This window comes from Jaculus jaculus, chromosome 2, assembly GCF_020740685.1.
Source record: "Jaculus jaculus isolate mJacJac1 chromosome 2, mJacJac1.mat.Y.cur, whole genome shotgun sequence".
Classification (NCBI taxonomy): domain Eukaryota; kingdom Metazoa; phylum Chordata; class Mammalia; order Rodentia; family Dipodidae; genus Jaculus; species Jaculus jaculus.
In genome coordinates, this window is record NC_059103.1 from 100,154,231 (window position 1) to 100,170,836 (window position 16,606).

Sequence of the window (16,606 nt, forward strand, 5' to 3'; positions counted from 1 at the left end):
ATATATAGAGAGAAAGAGAAACAGGAGATTAAGGTTGGTCTTCACCATACCCTCTCCAGGGCCCTGTGATTTAGGTGTTCCCTCTACGAACCTGATTAAGGTTCAACCATTTAGTCTGTCTATTAGGATGTAGAATTATTTATTTTTTGCCATTTGGGTCCACTTTTGTGTCCCCCATCCCCACCCTGACTGTTGCAGTCAGGTTTGCCTTGCTGGTAGAAATCACCCAACCAGAGAAGCTTGTGGGGAAAAGAGGTTAATTTTGACTTACAGGTTCAAGGGGAAGCTCCACAATGGCAGAGGAAACCAACAGCATAAGCAGAGGGTGGACATCACCCCCTGGCCAACATAAGGTGGACCGTAGCAACAGGAGAAAGTGCCAAACACTGGCAAGGGGAACCTGGCTGTAACACCCATAATCCTGCCCCCCAACAACACAGTCATTCCAGGTGATTTCTACCAGCAATGTGAACCTGACTGCAACACACACCCTTCCCTCTGACCCCACCCACCATATTGTCTAGTCCTCGAAATGCTTATAAGGTATATCAGCATCTTGGGCAGATTCAGATTAGGAGCCTCAGATAAGTGAGACCATGCAATGATTATCTTTCTGTGATTGAATGACTTCACAGAGAATTATCTATTCCAGGTTCGACCATTTTTTTTCAAAATTCATTGTGCCATTTTTCCTTACTGCTGTGTAGAATTCCATCAGGTAGATATACTACCACATCTTGGTTATCCATTTGTCTAATGCTGGACATATTAGTTGACTCCAGCTCTTAGATATTACAAGTGGAGCAGCTATAAATATGGTTGAGCAAATTTCTCTGAACTGAGGTATGGTGTTTTTAGGATAAATGCTCAGTAATGGAATACCTATGTCTGTTGGTAACTCTATAGTCAACCTTTTTAAGGGTCTCCATAATGCTTTCCATAGTGGTTGTACCAACAGTAAATGAGGGATCCTATTTCTCCACTTCCTTGCCAGCATTTTTCATTTGATTTTTTTGTTTGCTATCCTTACTGGGGTAAGGAGGAATTTCATAGGTGTTTTAATTTCATTTTACTGATGATTAGGGATGAGGAATGATGAACATTTTCTTAAGTGCATGTATGCCACTTGTATTTCTCCCTCTGAGAACTCCTTGTCCAGTTCTTTGCCCCATTTTGTGAGTCTGTTGTTTGGCTTTTTATTGTTTAGGTTTTTGAGTTCTTTGTAGATTTTAGAAATTAGGCCTGCCAGTTGGAGAGCCAGCAAAAATTTTCTCCCATTCTGTGGGTAATCTATTGGTTCTACTTATTGTATGTATCTGTGAAGAAACTTTTCAGCTTCATGAGATCCTAATGGTTGAGTGATTCTTTAAGTTCATGAGCTACTGGGGTTTTGTTCAGGAAGTCTTTTCCCATTCCTATGTTATGGAAAGTTCCTCCTATTTTTTCTTCCAGTAGTAGCTGAGGTTCTGGTCTTATATTGAGGTCTTTGATCCATTTGGACTTGATTTTTGTCCATGGTGAGATGTGTGCATTGAATTTCATTTTCCTGCATATGGTGATCCAGTTTGTCCAGCAACATTTGTTAAAGATGCTGTCTTTTTTTTTCAGTCTACAGCGTTAGGGCCTTTGTCAAGTATCAAGTAACTGCACTTACTTGACCCAAAGTCCAGGTACTCAATTCTGTTCCATTGGTCTATAATCCTGTGTTTATGACATTTGCTTTTATTACTATGGCTTTGTAATATAGCTTTAGATCAGGTAATGGTGATGTCTCCAGAGGTGTTTCTTTTGCTGAGGCTATGCTTGGAGACTTCCAGTCAAGATGGCATCTGTCTAACTGTGCCTACCTCCCAAGGAAGGAAAGGCAAAACATTGGGGGTTCACACTGGGTGTTCTAGGGAGAGCAGACTACAGTAGACCCCCAGTGGGAGAGTGTGGAGGCACAAAGAAAGGAATCAGCTGATTCCCACATTTTTCAATCTTTTAGCATTCTTTCTTCTGGCTTTTCATCTCAAAAACACATTGCACAAGGGTTTTACCTTAGAGAATCCTTAACATTGTCCTAGAAGAAAGCAGTATATTTCCATTAATAGTGACAGTCTCCTTAAAAATTATAGCTAGAGTGACTGTAGTCTCTGTACTCAGGACTTTACACTTGCTTAATTTCACATTTTTCATATCTTTCTGCTCTGCATTTTGCTCTCTTATACTGTAAATCTGAATGAGAGCATCTAAGATATGCCATACCACAGACTCATTGTTGTCTGCCTTGAAACTTCCTCTGTCAAACATATTTCATTACTTTTGAATTTAACTTCACTCAACTTCCAGGAAAAGGATAAAATTCAGCCAATTTCTTCTATAGATTATTATATCAAATGCTTTTAGTCCAACTTCAAATAGAGTCTTTTTTCCCCTCTGAAATCTCATTGACCTGACCTGTACTGTCTTCCTTTTCCTAGGTCTTTTGGTCTTCCAAACTTCAGAATGGCTCTTTATCTCTGTGTACAGTACTCTAAGGTTTGTCCAGTACAGAGTTCCAAATCCTTGTACATTTCTATTACAAACAATTTCCAAAAGCCTACAAACCATGTGGTCATTTTAATTGCAGCAGCAACCCCACTCTGTGTACCAATCTTCTGCATCAGTTACTTTCTCATTGCTGGGAAAAGTATCTGATGAAAAGCAACCTATGTAATGAAAAGTTTTAACTTGGATTAGAGTTTCTTTGGACTGCTGAAGTAGGAAGGCATCATCACCTTGGCAGACATGAGGAAGTATGAGAACCTCATATGGTGCTGAACTATAAAACCTCCAGGCTCACTCTCAATGACTTCCTCCAGCCATCTTACTGCTCCTAAAGTGTCCACAACCTTCACAAACCACACTACCAGCTGGGAATTAAATATCCAAAAACATGACCCTATGGGGGGGATATTTTACAATCAAACCACTACAATGCCCAAGTTGTTTTATCTTCTTAATAAGCTCCTACTCTCAACTACCTTTGCTTGTCTTAATGTCTATTTGGTCTGATATTAGTATAGCCAACCAGGTTCCTTTATTTATACCTATTTATTCTCATTTTATGTTTTCATAGTATATCTTTTTCTCTTTTACTTTTAACATATCTATATATTTGAGTTTAATATTTTTCATGTGAATTTGAGATATGATTCAATGTTTCTTTCAACTTGAAAATCACCTCAGTATTTATTCAAAATGGGTCTGTTTGAAAAGAAATCTGTCTTATAAATTTCTTTAACTTTGTGGAGTATATTTTATTTTAGAAATATGATTTATCTTAAGTTAATTTCTTAATCAAGTGAAAGGTTGAATTCAATGTAAATATTTTGGCACACAGATGTGCATGTTTAAAAATATTTCATAAAAAGACTATAATTTTTCCATGCAGTTGCCTTAGCACCTTTGTCAAAAATCAATGGGTCGTATTATGGAAGTTTGTACCAGATCCACAGTTTTGATTACTGCTAAAGACTACATCTTAAAATATGAAAGTGTGATCTCACTCTTGTTTGCACTTATTTTTACCATTCTATGTTTTTGTCTTTTCATGTAAGTTTTACAATGAGTCTTTATCTACAAAGAAATTCTGAATTCAGTGTAATTGCATGACAGTCAATGGTAGACTGTTTATGAAATGGTGATTCCATGAAACTATAAAGGAGCTGAATATTGCTAATGCATTGCATTGCTGGTGTGTTTGTGCTGTCATTGGTATAAAGAAAACTACCAATCAAATAGTCATATAAAAGAATGATGTACACAGTCAAGCACTAGTACTGTACTAGTATTGATAATAGATGATTGTGCTCCTGGCTTATATTTACCCCATACTGTACTTTTTATAGTTATTTTTATTTTAGAGCATATTCCTTCTATTTATCTAAAACAGCCCTTCTGGGATGGAATTGTAACTCAGTGGCAGTGTACTTTATATGATACACAAGTCCCTGAGTTCAATTCCAAGCACCAAGTTATATGACAACAGCCTCATATTTCTTATACCCATTATATATTTTGATTGTTCAATAGGCTACAGGAAAGAATTGTTAATTTCCTAATAGTCTCGTTAGCCCTGCTGTGTGAGCAGGTAAATGAGATTCTTTATTTTAGAAAGGTTAAGAACATCCTTGAATGGTTAGAAAACAAAATTAGAACATCTATGGCTCTAATAATTAATTTGGGGTGATAGATGATTTAAGGAAAAAATGCTGAGGACTGAGAAGTTAGTCTCCTAAGCAGATTCCTATCCTTATCTCCATATTAAGGTATATCAGATGCTAATATATATTTATGTATTATAAACTATGCAAAATATATACATAAATAATGAAATTCCAACTTAATGATGAGAAAAAATATTTGTTCCATTTGTTCCTTAAAATTATCTGGAAACTTTTACATGGGTTGCTACTCAAGCAAGCAAGTACCCATAGTATTTCTTGTGACAACACATACTCTTTCATTTATGGGAGGTATGACCAATTTTAAAAATTTTATAATGTATATATAATTGTTACATGTTATACTCTTTTATCTCCTCACTCTGACTCCAGTTACCCTAGATGCCCTCCTTAGTTGGGCTATGGTATTCACTGTGGGGTCATGAAGGTCTCAGTCAGTCCCTATATGGGGGTAGCAGTGAGACCATGCATCAGGGTATTCATACCCATCTCTGTAGCTCTAACAACTGTCCCCCCTCCCTACAATATTGCCTGAGCTATAGCAGACCTTTTGGCAATCTGATTTAGTGTTGAGTTCTTTGTAGCCTCTGGAGTTATGCTTTGAGAGACTTTGATTGATCACCACGTTTGTCACTGTCAACCTAGGGCTGGTTGTCAGGCTATCAATAAGAGCCATATTAATGACATGTCTTCCTATGCAGTTTCTCCTGGGCCCTAGCAGATGTGGTAGAGGTGGTTTGTCTTAATGGTAGAAAACCATCTATCTTCTTGTCTTTCTGAATGATGTAAGCTCTCCTGAATTTTATCTGCCAGCTGTCAAATAAAAGAGTCTTCAACCAGCATGAGATACTCAAAAATTTTTACCTCCTTCTCTAAACAGAATGCAATGTTTTTAGATTAAATGCATTTGTATTCACAATCTGTCACTGTAAATGCTACCTCAGTTGGTTAGCTTTTTGTGCTAATAGAAAGGGTTCAGTCTCACATGAGATGATTGACTTCTTTTGTTTTCCAGTTATTTTATCCCTACGACCATTTTTACCCTTAGAGAAGCATAACATCAGTAACAAAGAACATGGAGCAGTAGATATGTTACAGCAACATTTATTTCATTTAGAAGAATAGCTCAAACTATACCTATATTGATAAAAACTTATATTACCTGCTGTTTTTCAAGATAAAAATTTTTTAAAGGCAAATGCCATAAAACCTTTAATACCACTGAGAATGTAGTTGGCAAAAAGAAAAAGTCCTAAGCCATCTAACTACATAGCCATGTAAAAGAAAAAAAGAGAAAAGCTTTCCCATTGACACAAAGCTCTCACTAAGTACCGAGGAAATCACCTCTCAGTTCTCAACTCTGGCTAGGATTTAGTCCAGCAGTTTAATTTAGGCCATAATTTGACAGAAGTTACAGAATATCTTCATAACAGGACTTAAGAGAGCTAGAAAGGACATGTTACTTAACAAAAACTAACAGGCTTTTCATTAGTGGAATTTAAGAAGCTACAAGTCCCATTTTTCTTTCATACCATACTACTCCATACTGTAAAAAAAAACACCTTTAAGTAGGGTTTGGCTCAATTCTTGTACCATGCATGGTTCCAGTCTATCTAGTTTTGAGACAAACAGCATATAATCTTTTATGTATCTGATAAAGAACTTTCCTTATAAACCATCACTAAACTTACATTCCTCCAGAGATCACTAGAGTCACCATTACATAAATAGAATAAAATTATATAAATTTCAATATGTATCTTAAAAATAAAGTTTAAAAGTATTTTATCCTGTTAAGCAAGTAGAACTCATAGAAAAAGATTTATATCATGTCCTCTCACCAAATTTCCCCAAATTCTAAAGGAAGTCCACATTAGTATCATCAGTGGGAGTTTTGTTTTATTTTTTTTAACTGTACGGAAAAGCCTTCAAGTGAGAGAAAAACTCACGTGAGAATCTTATATACCCACTTCATGAAAACCAAAGCTACTACTGCTATGTTGAGCATTTAATTGGAATTCTGCCTTCTAAAAATAAGTGATGGCCCCTTAAAATATTTTTCCACCTGAAAAAATAGTTCCTGTCTTAAGATTTGAAAGATATTTCTGTTAAAGTGTTCATAATAGCTGGCATCTATAGGCCACAAAAATATCAGAAAATATGCACAGCACCACAGGGAGGATACAAATTCCATTTGATTGTTTCAAAACAAGAATGTAAATTCCAATGGTGGTTGTATTTAGAATAAAACACTACAACAACGATGTTTTAGGGCCACCAGAATAAATTTTCCTTTCTTGTTTATATAATAATGCATCATAAGATATGTCAGTTAAGACTATGATAGCATAATAGTGTTCCAGAAATACTGGGACTGAAATCCAGGCTTGACCATTCAATGTGAACTGTCTGACATCTCTGGTATGCTTCTATAGTGAAATATGAAAATGACAAAACTAGAAAACTCTAGCTCTTTGGAGTCAGATTGTGTGACCTAAATCATTTGTCTCTCATGGGCTCAGCAAGAGTTGAAAGAGTTATCACACACAAAAAACAAATGCTATTAAAATAATTTTGTATTCATATGCGGTATGAGAGAAAAGAAGCAGCTTTCATAAAAAATAGCCAACTTTTAACTTTATTGTCATAGCTTATTTATGAACTGATTAATGTATAAAAATCAACCTGTGTTATTTTTATATACTTATTCTGTTTTACTTTGCTTCATAGCAATTATTATTTTTTTTTTGTTATTGTCACAGCATCTCAGGCGACATTTGCATGTATTTAGTACTCCATACATGCCTGATGTATGGATTATTGACTGAATAGAGGCAAGTCTTAAAAATCTATTGTTGAAATTTTTGGTCAAGTCAACTTTCAATAAGATATCATGAAAATATTGCTAAAAGCAAAGTCAACTGTGGTAAAAGTTTCTTTGTCTCATATTTATTATCTGAGATCTAATATTTAATACCTGCTCTCTTCCGCTTGCATATTTAATTAAACATTAGTAGTACTATCTCAACCTAAATACCAATGTGATTTCCAGGAAACTTTTCCATAAATGACTAGTATAAATGAGTAAATATTGAGGCCTCCACTCTCCATTACAAAACTTTAAATGTGTAGAAACACCTAAGAGTCAAGAAACACAATGAGAAAGCTATCACAGATGTTAGGATTCCACTTATTTAATCAAAATAGAAGATCAATAAGGATTTTCCACATTTTAAGGAACTATGTCAATTTGTTCAATTTCTTTAATTCTTATTTTCTATAAAATGGAGATAGTGAGAACATTTTTGATTAGATTATTCTGAACACTTAATGTATATACTATACAAAACCAAATGCCCTGTGTTTATCAATCAATTATTGACAGTATTATCTTCATCAGCATGAGCTGAATTTGAAACAATCTTCCATTGCAATGTGCCTTACATTTTCTTTGTTTTCTTCCCACTGCTTTCCTAACCTAAGGTGCCATTTTTACAATCATTTTTTTTCAATTTTAAGATTTATTAAGGTATAATTCAAATATGAATATTATATACCTGTGATTTATACATTTTGATGAGTTTAGTCAAATATATACAATTTTTGATGCAGTCACCATAATCAATGCACTAAATATGTTCATCACCTTTAAGAATGTCAATGTGTTTACATGTGTGTGAGGGCACATGCATATGGAGGCCAGGAGTTGACTCCTGGTGTCTCCCTCAGTTGTCTGTACATTATTGATTTAGACAGGATCTCTCACTTGAGCCCAGGGCTCACCAGGGCTAGTGTTGGTAGCCAGCTTGCTCTGGGGATCCCCTCTCTCCATCTCCCAAGCACAGAGATTGCAGGAAGTTGGCCATGATCTTTGTAATTTCTGAGAATGCTTGTTCCCAATACTTGCAAAGTATTTACCAACTGAGCCATTGTTCCAGCTTTTATTTTATTTTTAAAGTAAGAAATCATGAAATCTACCTTTTAAACACATTTTTAGAAGCACTTTGTAACTCTAGGAACTATGCTGTTCAGTAAAACTCTAGAATATTTTAAACTGTACTTGCCAACCTAAAACTTGAAAACTGTTATACTCACTGATCCCCCATTTCCTTTTTCCTCTGGCCTGTCACAGCCACCATTCTAGTCTCTACTTCTGTGAATTTTGCTATTCTTAGATATTTTATGTATGCAGAATCCTACAGCTAAATGAAATAAGCCAATGACAAGACAAATATGAACTTTACATATAAAGTTCACATTTACCCAGTACTTACAACACATACTGAATTCGGAATAACCCTTTATGTAAATTATGACTAAAGTTAATATTGAGAATAATTTATAATTTGTAACATATCTACTTAAAAATATAATTCTGCCTGATAATTTCATAAATAGCAAGAAACAAATTGATTATTATCTTTGTTTTCAAAATGTTTTAGTCCTAAGTAATTATCAACATTAAACAGAAATATAATCTTTGTTTTTTCCTAGTTTTTCAAGGTAGAGTTTCACCGTTGCACAGGCTGGCCTCCCACACTGTAGTCTGAGGGTGGTCTCGAACTCCTGGTGCTCCTTCTACTCCTGTCTCCCAAGTGCTGAGATTGAAGGTGTGCACCACCATGCCTAGCTTAGAAGTATAATTTTTGAAAAATAACAAAAAGATATGAAAAACACAAGATGGACAATGGGAAAAAGGAAACAATTTAAATGTTATGCTTTATTGATGGAAATGTGAATTTAGTTCATTATACACATACTATTTTCTACTCTAATCACTAAAAAAAATGGTATACTTTATCTAAATTAAAGCTAAAACTTCTTTCTATGAGATATATATTTACTATCTTAGCCAAGGGAATACAATGAAGGTTCTTACTATATGAAGAGAATTCCTAATTTCCCATGAAGTTAAACTGCAATAGCTGTTGCTCCGTGACTTTATTCCAAAATTAAAGTGTGCACTTTCAGGCTAAAATATATTTTCCATAACTATGTTATACACAGTTGCATAATAAACACCATGAAGTTTTCCATAATGCAAGACAAACTGAACTTAGTGAGTGATATAAAAGCATAGACTCAGTCCAACCTGAATTATCCATTCTCATCTGATTTCTGAAATTCTCTTGCCGCCTTTAAATGGACATATTGGCCATATTCCCCACAAATGTTATCCATTCTTTCCATTCATAGGTATTATCTGTTGTAGCTCACCTAAATTTTCTATTAAAAAGTTAAAACAGGGCTGGAGAGATGGCTTAGTGGTTAAGCACTTGCTTATGAAGCCTAAGGATCCCAGTTCAAGGCTTGATACCCCAGGACCCACGTTAGCCAGATGCACAAGGGGGCGCAGGCATCTGGAGTTCGTTTGCAGAGGCTGGAGGCCCTGGCATGCCCATTCTCTCTCTCTCTCACTCTCTCTGCCTTTCTCTCTGTGTCAGTCACTTTCAAATAAATAAATAAATAATGAACAAAAAATTAAAACAATATGTAAAAAAAGTTAAAACAACAAGAAAGCAATGGCAATTTGGGGCTGGGGATATTGCTCACTGGTTAGCATTTCTCTAGATTTGGTGGGGTTCCCAGGTTTGATTTCAAACACTAACAAAAAGGAAAGAAGAATTTGTGAGGTGTTGAATGAGCATTTTCAAGAATTTATTACATTCAATTCTGCAGAGATTTATGAATTCAGATAATATGCTAGACAAAGTTCCAAATAATTAACACTTTTATTCACATTGTTCCTGGTGATCATAACTGAACCCAGAAAACGTTTGTGTTCTCATTTTTATTTTGGAAATAATGAGACTGAGATTCAAATGGTGAAGCAAGTGTTTGAATAGGGGTTGACTCCAATTCTGCAAATTCTTATAAGATCAACATTAACATTTATCTGTGCAGCCTCTGTAAATAAAACTTCCTGTCAATATGTTTACTGGGAGACCAATCTTAAATACCAGAATTCCTGTTATAAAGTATAGAACTGAAAGAACCAACAAAACTGTTTTTGTTTCTTTCTATATAGGTACATAGCCATTATTGATCCCTTGAAGCCCAGACTGTCTGCTACAGCCACCAAGATTGTCATTGGAAGTATTTGGATTCTGGCATTTCTACTTGCCTTTCCTCAGTGTCTTTATTCCAAAATTAAAGTCATGCCTGGCCGTACTCTTTGCTATGTGCAATGGCCAGAAGGTCCCAAACAACATTTCACGTAAGTGACTTCTCTATTAGAATTTTCAATTCAATTTGTTGAACACTTAAGGAAATGGGGATTGGAAGCAAACATTTTCCCATGAAGAATTATTACAATGGGAAATGGTGTGTTAGATTGAATGAATTACAAAGGTTTTTAATTGGCAATGTGATGACTTGTTTTTGGAGTAGCACTAGAATTTCCTAAAGAAAGTGATAAAAGATTAGAGCAATATGTGAGGGGCAGCAGGGGTGTTAGTGATTCAGGAGGGAGGAACCAAAATCCCAATGTGCTGATTACTCTTAGGAAACATGGCTGAAGTGAAGGGACACCCTGGTAGGTTCTTTTAATATTTTATTGCTTTCATTTGATTTGTGCTTGTTTGTTTCAGTATGAAGAAACCTCAACACCAAGAAAAGAAAAGAAATGGGAATGTTGTATGATAGAATCTGGCATCTTATATTTTGACCTACCTTATGAAAAGAGAAAAACAATATACTTGACTATATTTTTTCTAATCATTTTAATTATAATGCTTACTTTCCTGTATTGATGACCTACTTGCACTTTAAAAATAACAAAAGCCTGGGCTGGAGAGATGGCTTAGCAGTTAAGGCACTTGCCTGCAAAGCCAAAGGACCCTGGTTTGATTTTCCAGGACCCATTTAAGCCAGATGCATAAGGTGGCATATGTGTCTGGAGTTCACTTGCAGTGGCTGGAGGCCATTTCTCTCTCTCTCTCTCTCTCTCTCTCCCTTTGTCTTTCTCTCTCTCAAATAAATAAATAAAACTAAGATATTTTTTAAAGTAACAAAAGCTACCAGTAATGGTCATCATTCAAGAAGTCTTTATATTCAATTCTGTTGTGACAAGAGTACACATGTTTTAAGAAAACTATTAGAGGGAACTTCCTAAAGGAAAGTCAAGACAGTGATTATTAAGTGGTATGATAGTGACTGAGTTATTTCATCATTGACCTTAAAACAGTGTGTACCTATTAGGAAATGGTCAGGTAAGAAGGCTTAAGGTTTGCCTTATAAAACCAACAGAAGTTAAAGTAAGACTATTAAAATCAACTCATTAATTACTTTAAATCCTTTAAAAGATAGTAGAAGCAGTGTCAGATTATATATGGCCTATGATACTATGAATCATGTTACCATTCCTCCCTAATTACATCCTTATAATTTTGATTAAAAGGTATAAATTCTAGAATTTAACTTGACCATTTATAGCACCATGAGCTTGATGTGGCTAATATTTCTACATGTGATCTGAGAAGTAAAATGTAATAAAATATAAATGACTTAGGGAAATAGGTATGTAAATCTTTTTATCTGACATTTGTAAATTTAAAATCACTCGTATGCTTAATGTGGCTCAGAGTACCTGCTTACATTGTCATTCCATGTGGATGAAAAACAGTTTATTTCATATATGACTGATGTCACAGAGCAATCCAGAAGAGTCCCACATTGGAGAAAATAGACATTAGTGGATTACCTTATCATGTACCATCACTTTAAGGACCCATTTCAATAGTTCAACTCCTCAGTAATTACTAAGCAGAGTAACAAGGGGAGGATGGATTCCAGGTCAAGGAAGTATGTATAAATTAAAAGGAATACTTCACTTCAGTTGTAATTTTAGAAACAAAGATTAACAAAGATCAACTGGCAGTTTGAAACATGGCTATAGGTGACAATACATGCTATTTTGGTAAATTTGTGAGATGCAGACATAAAGATACAGTGAAAATTCTCATTGACATGTTATTATAATTTAAATTTTAAAAAACTCAAATTCCTGTGTGTGTGTATATATATATCATGCCAAGATTCCTCAGCTCCTGTTCTTTCTTTTATCTGCAGGTACCACGTTATTGTGATTATACTGGTATACTGCTTCCCACTGCTCATCATGGGTGTCACGTACACCTTCGTTGGAATCACACTCTGGGGAGGAGAGATCCCAGGAGACACTTGTGACAAGTACCATGAACAGCTAAAGGCCAAACGAAAGGTACTATTGAATCACCTACCAATAGTGCAAATCACATCCCATCAGGGAGGGAAGAAAGAACCTCCTCACAGGATTTAATAGTCTATGTTTACTATTTTGGCAATTGTTGTTTGAAAAAAACCTTTTTTTTTCATATTGTCATTTGTTCTTGCTGTCATTTCTCTGTAAACACAGTTCCTTTATGATATCAAACCATTAGTCTGAGATGGGATAGTTGCATCCTAATAGAACTTGTTTTTTTTAACCAACTTTTATAGCATATTCTCAATCACTTCACCTGAAATTTTCAAGATTTCAGTTTAAATGGAATCCCAGATGGCTTTTATTGCTGTGATTCTAGCTGCATTTTTACCTTGATTGAATAGAGTGCCTTTGATGTACTCTGTAATCTGCTCAAGGCCTCTTTTAGCCCTAAAGTGAGATCCCTCCTAGAAACTTAAAAAGTACTAATTCCCCCTCTACCTACCCCTCTACCTACCGCTCTCTCTCCCTCTTGCTTATTTACTTTCCTCCTTCATCATTCTCTCATCCTCCTTCTATTCTATTTTCTTTCATTAGCTAGCATGTGTAATTGACTAAGGAACAATAATTTCATGAGTGATATTCTGCAACTAATTGAATGGCACAAAAAAGACTTTTTCTGACTCATTGAGATTAAATAAGACAATTTTTAAAAATTAGACAATATCAGCATTCCACTCAAATTGTTTTCATGGGAATGATTTAGATAGCATTATGTGACCCTATCAGAAAAAGTTTTTTCCTTTATAAATGTAAGAAATGAAAAGTTTTCACCATCCTCCACATGATGTATTTCTAACATATGTTGGTGAGGTTTTATCAAGGATGAGTGAGTATGCTGTTACATGTGTATACGTTGATTACTTACTAGCTAATTAACATCTACCAATCACATGGATGACAGCTCATACACAATCTCCCTATAATCTTACAACTTTCTGCATGCATGCATATATGTATCTATATGAATTACATACATGATTTCACTTTCTTTGTCTCTCAAAGAAACATGTGATTTTCTTGTCACTTTGGCCTTTATATTCAAATATTCATATTGAAAGATGCTCTTCTCTAGTGTCTGGGTATGGTTACTCATGCTTGTAATCCCAACACTCAGGATGCTGGGGAAGAACAACCACAAGTTTGAGGCCAGGCTGGGCTGCATAGTAAGATCTTATTTCATAGAAGAAAACCAAAAAAGAAAAGGAAAAGGGGGAAAACAACAAAAAGGATTTGAGAATAATTTACTTTGATTTGAGTATATCATCATTGGAATGTAATTTGTGTAGGGTTCTTTGTGTTTCGTAATATCTTATGGCTTTTTATTATCTGCTTAGTTTCCTGTCTTTAATTTCTTTATCATTGGTTTAGATTGCTATCTTATTACTTTTTTTCCTTGTTCATTCTTAGGAAAATTAAAATGAGCCCAGTAATTATAGACACATTCATTTTGTCTTTATATATACATAATATTTTTCTAGAAATGAAAATTGAATATTTGTGCTTTTATTTTTTTAATGTGGAGTCCCAAAGGAATGAAACAAGTTTTTCTTTGTTATTATTGGTGTTAGTAAAGCATAAATATCCCTTTATGTCTCATTCCTCTAAACTTTCAAAGTAGAAATAGCAGCTTAAATTTGGAACATAACAACTCTTTCATAACATTTCAGAAAAGAAAAACACTCATAAGTTCCAATCATGTCTTTCTCTCAGACTTTCTTCTGAACTGAAGTAATGCAAGTTGACATTCAGGTCATGGACAGATTATAGTGTCACCTGTCCTTGGTTTTTTTCTGTTATATTATCAGTATCTGCTCAGTAATACTCATTTTGCCTCAAATTGTAAAGCATAAATAGTCCTTCAATTAATTTATACCTTTAAAAAAAAGGTTAGTGAATTTATTTTAACAGACACAATAATTATACATATATGAGATGAAAGTACTTTGGTATGATCTGAAGTACAGTTTCACTAGCAATCATGATATTTTCATACTTTTCATACAGTCATAGATATAAGTCCTATCTTGGATGTGCCATATAGTCATATGCTGTTTCATAGGGAATACATCCTTGATAATGCAAACTGGACTTGATATAAAATAGAAAAGTACTGGCTGTAACAATACAAAGTAAGCAAAACCATGAGGAAAACAACATTGAGCTAACCTCTCACAAATAAGATTGACATATGCTGGTCTAGGGAGATGGCTCAGTGGTTAAGTCATTTGCCTGAAAAACCTACTGACTCTGGTTTGATTCCCTAGTACCCACAGTACCCATGTAAAGCCAGATGCACAAAATGGTGCATGTATCTGGAGTTCATTTGCAACAGCTAGAGCACCCTGGTGTTCTCATATTCATAATCTCTTTCTGCCTTTCTTAACTCTCCTTTCTCTCTCTCTCTCTCTCTCTCTCTCTCTCTCTTTCTCTCCTTCCAAATAAATAAATAAAAATAAAAAGTTTTTTTTTTTAAAAAGAAAAGATTGACTAATGTTGATTGACTCCCAAAAACACATGTATACAGACAAGCACACCTGAATAAGATTGAGTTAGTTAAGTGTGGTGGTCCATACCTGTAACCTCAGCACTCAGAAGACAAATGCAGGCCAGCAATGTCAGTGCCAATCTGCCCTACAGTAAGCTCAATGCCAGCAGGAGCTACAAAGTGAGACTCTCAAAAAAGAAACTGGATTTATCTGCGTCTCACAGATCCTAAGGAGAGAACCACCCCATCATACCTCAAACGGGCCCAGCTGAAACTAAGAATAATTGGGGAAACATGCAAGAATGCTGTTTTCTTGGTGAACCAGAAACCAGCATAATGGTGAAGGAAAGAGACACAGAGAGCAATCAACCCCTACCAAATCAGATATCCAAAGACAGAGACTCCCAAGATCTCAACACTGAACCAGACCTAATATGAACCCAACATCGCTCAGGGAAATATGTGGAAGAGGGGGCGAAAAGAATGTCAAAACCACAAGTTGGGTCATGACACAGAGAGACATTTCCTCCTACCCAAAACTAAAGGCTAACCCCACAATGCACAACCCATATACCTCAACAAGGAGGGTCCCTGTGGAGGGGGGGAGAACAGGAAGGAGGCTAATAATGGTACCAACTGAACTGTATTCACTGACTACAAAAAAATTTTTAAAAAATAAACTGGGTTAGAGAGATGGCTTACTGGTCAAGGCACTTGCCTGCAAAGCCTAAGGGCTCAGGTTTGATTTCCTAGTACCCACATAAACTAGATGTACAAGATAGTGCATGCATCTGGAATTTGTTTGCAGCAGATAAAGGCCCTGGTGCATCCACTCTCTCCCCACTCTCTTAAATAAATAAATAAAATATTAAAAATAAAAACTCTAGGAGTGTAGAGTGGGTGTTGCTTCCTTTCATGTGTCTCCTACTATCTTCAGAATTATGCTTAGATTAAGTCTTGTAGATTAAACTCTTTGTAGATTAGGCAATAGAAGTGTGTAGCATCATTAAGTTTATAGGACCATGTAATGTTTAATAATTTAACTGATATTAAACTTTTAGATAAATCGGGATTAACTTCACCCTCTCAATTTTGATTATGTATATTGACTAGATATATGTAGACTGAAAGTAATAGCATTGTTTGCAGTTAGTTCTGGGTTGAAAAGATAATTCATCCTCAGAAATAAGTTGATACCTCCAGAAATATTTCAACATTAAATTTGTAGTGTTGAACCTGAAAATCAGTTTTTAAATTTTATAAGATTAGGCAGTTTATTAAGAGCTAAGATGCAATCTATGGTGTTATTACAATATTTAAGTTACATGTAAAAGATGGGACTTGAATAAGAAAAAATATTAGCATCACATTAATAAACTTTTTAATTTTTATTTATTTATTTACTTATTTGACAGAGAGGGACAGAAAGAAAGAGAGAGAAAGAGGAAGGAAGGGAGGGAGGGAGGGAGGAAAGAAGGGAGGGAGGGAGGGAGGGAGGGAGGGAGGGAGGGAGGGAGGGAGGAAGGAAGGAAGGAAGGAAGGAAGGAAGGAAGGAAGGAAGGAAGGAAGAAAGAAAGAAAGAAAGAAAGGCAGAGAGAGACAGAAAGTAGAAAAGAGAGTTGGGCTCACCCCTAGCCACTGCAAACAACTCCAGTTGCATGTGCCACC

The 16,606-nt window shown here is 35.3% G+C and overlaps 1 protein-coding gene across 1 annotated transcript in view; it reads left to right on the plus strand.

The window, feature by feature from the left end:
* Positions 1-16,606, plus strand: part of Tacr3 (tachykinin receptor 3) — a 112,512-nt gene that overhangs the window by 33,956 nt on the left and 61,950 nt on the right. The window contains exons 2-3 of the mRNA XM_004662960.3: positions 10,237-10,425; positions 12,279-12,429. Coding sequence (XP_004663017.2) covers positions 10,237-10,425; positions 12,279-12,429 — 340 coding nt within the window. The remainder of the gene's footprint in view (positions 1-10,236; positions 10,426-12,278; positions 12,430-16,606) is intronic.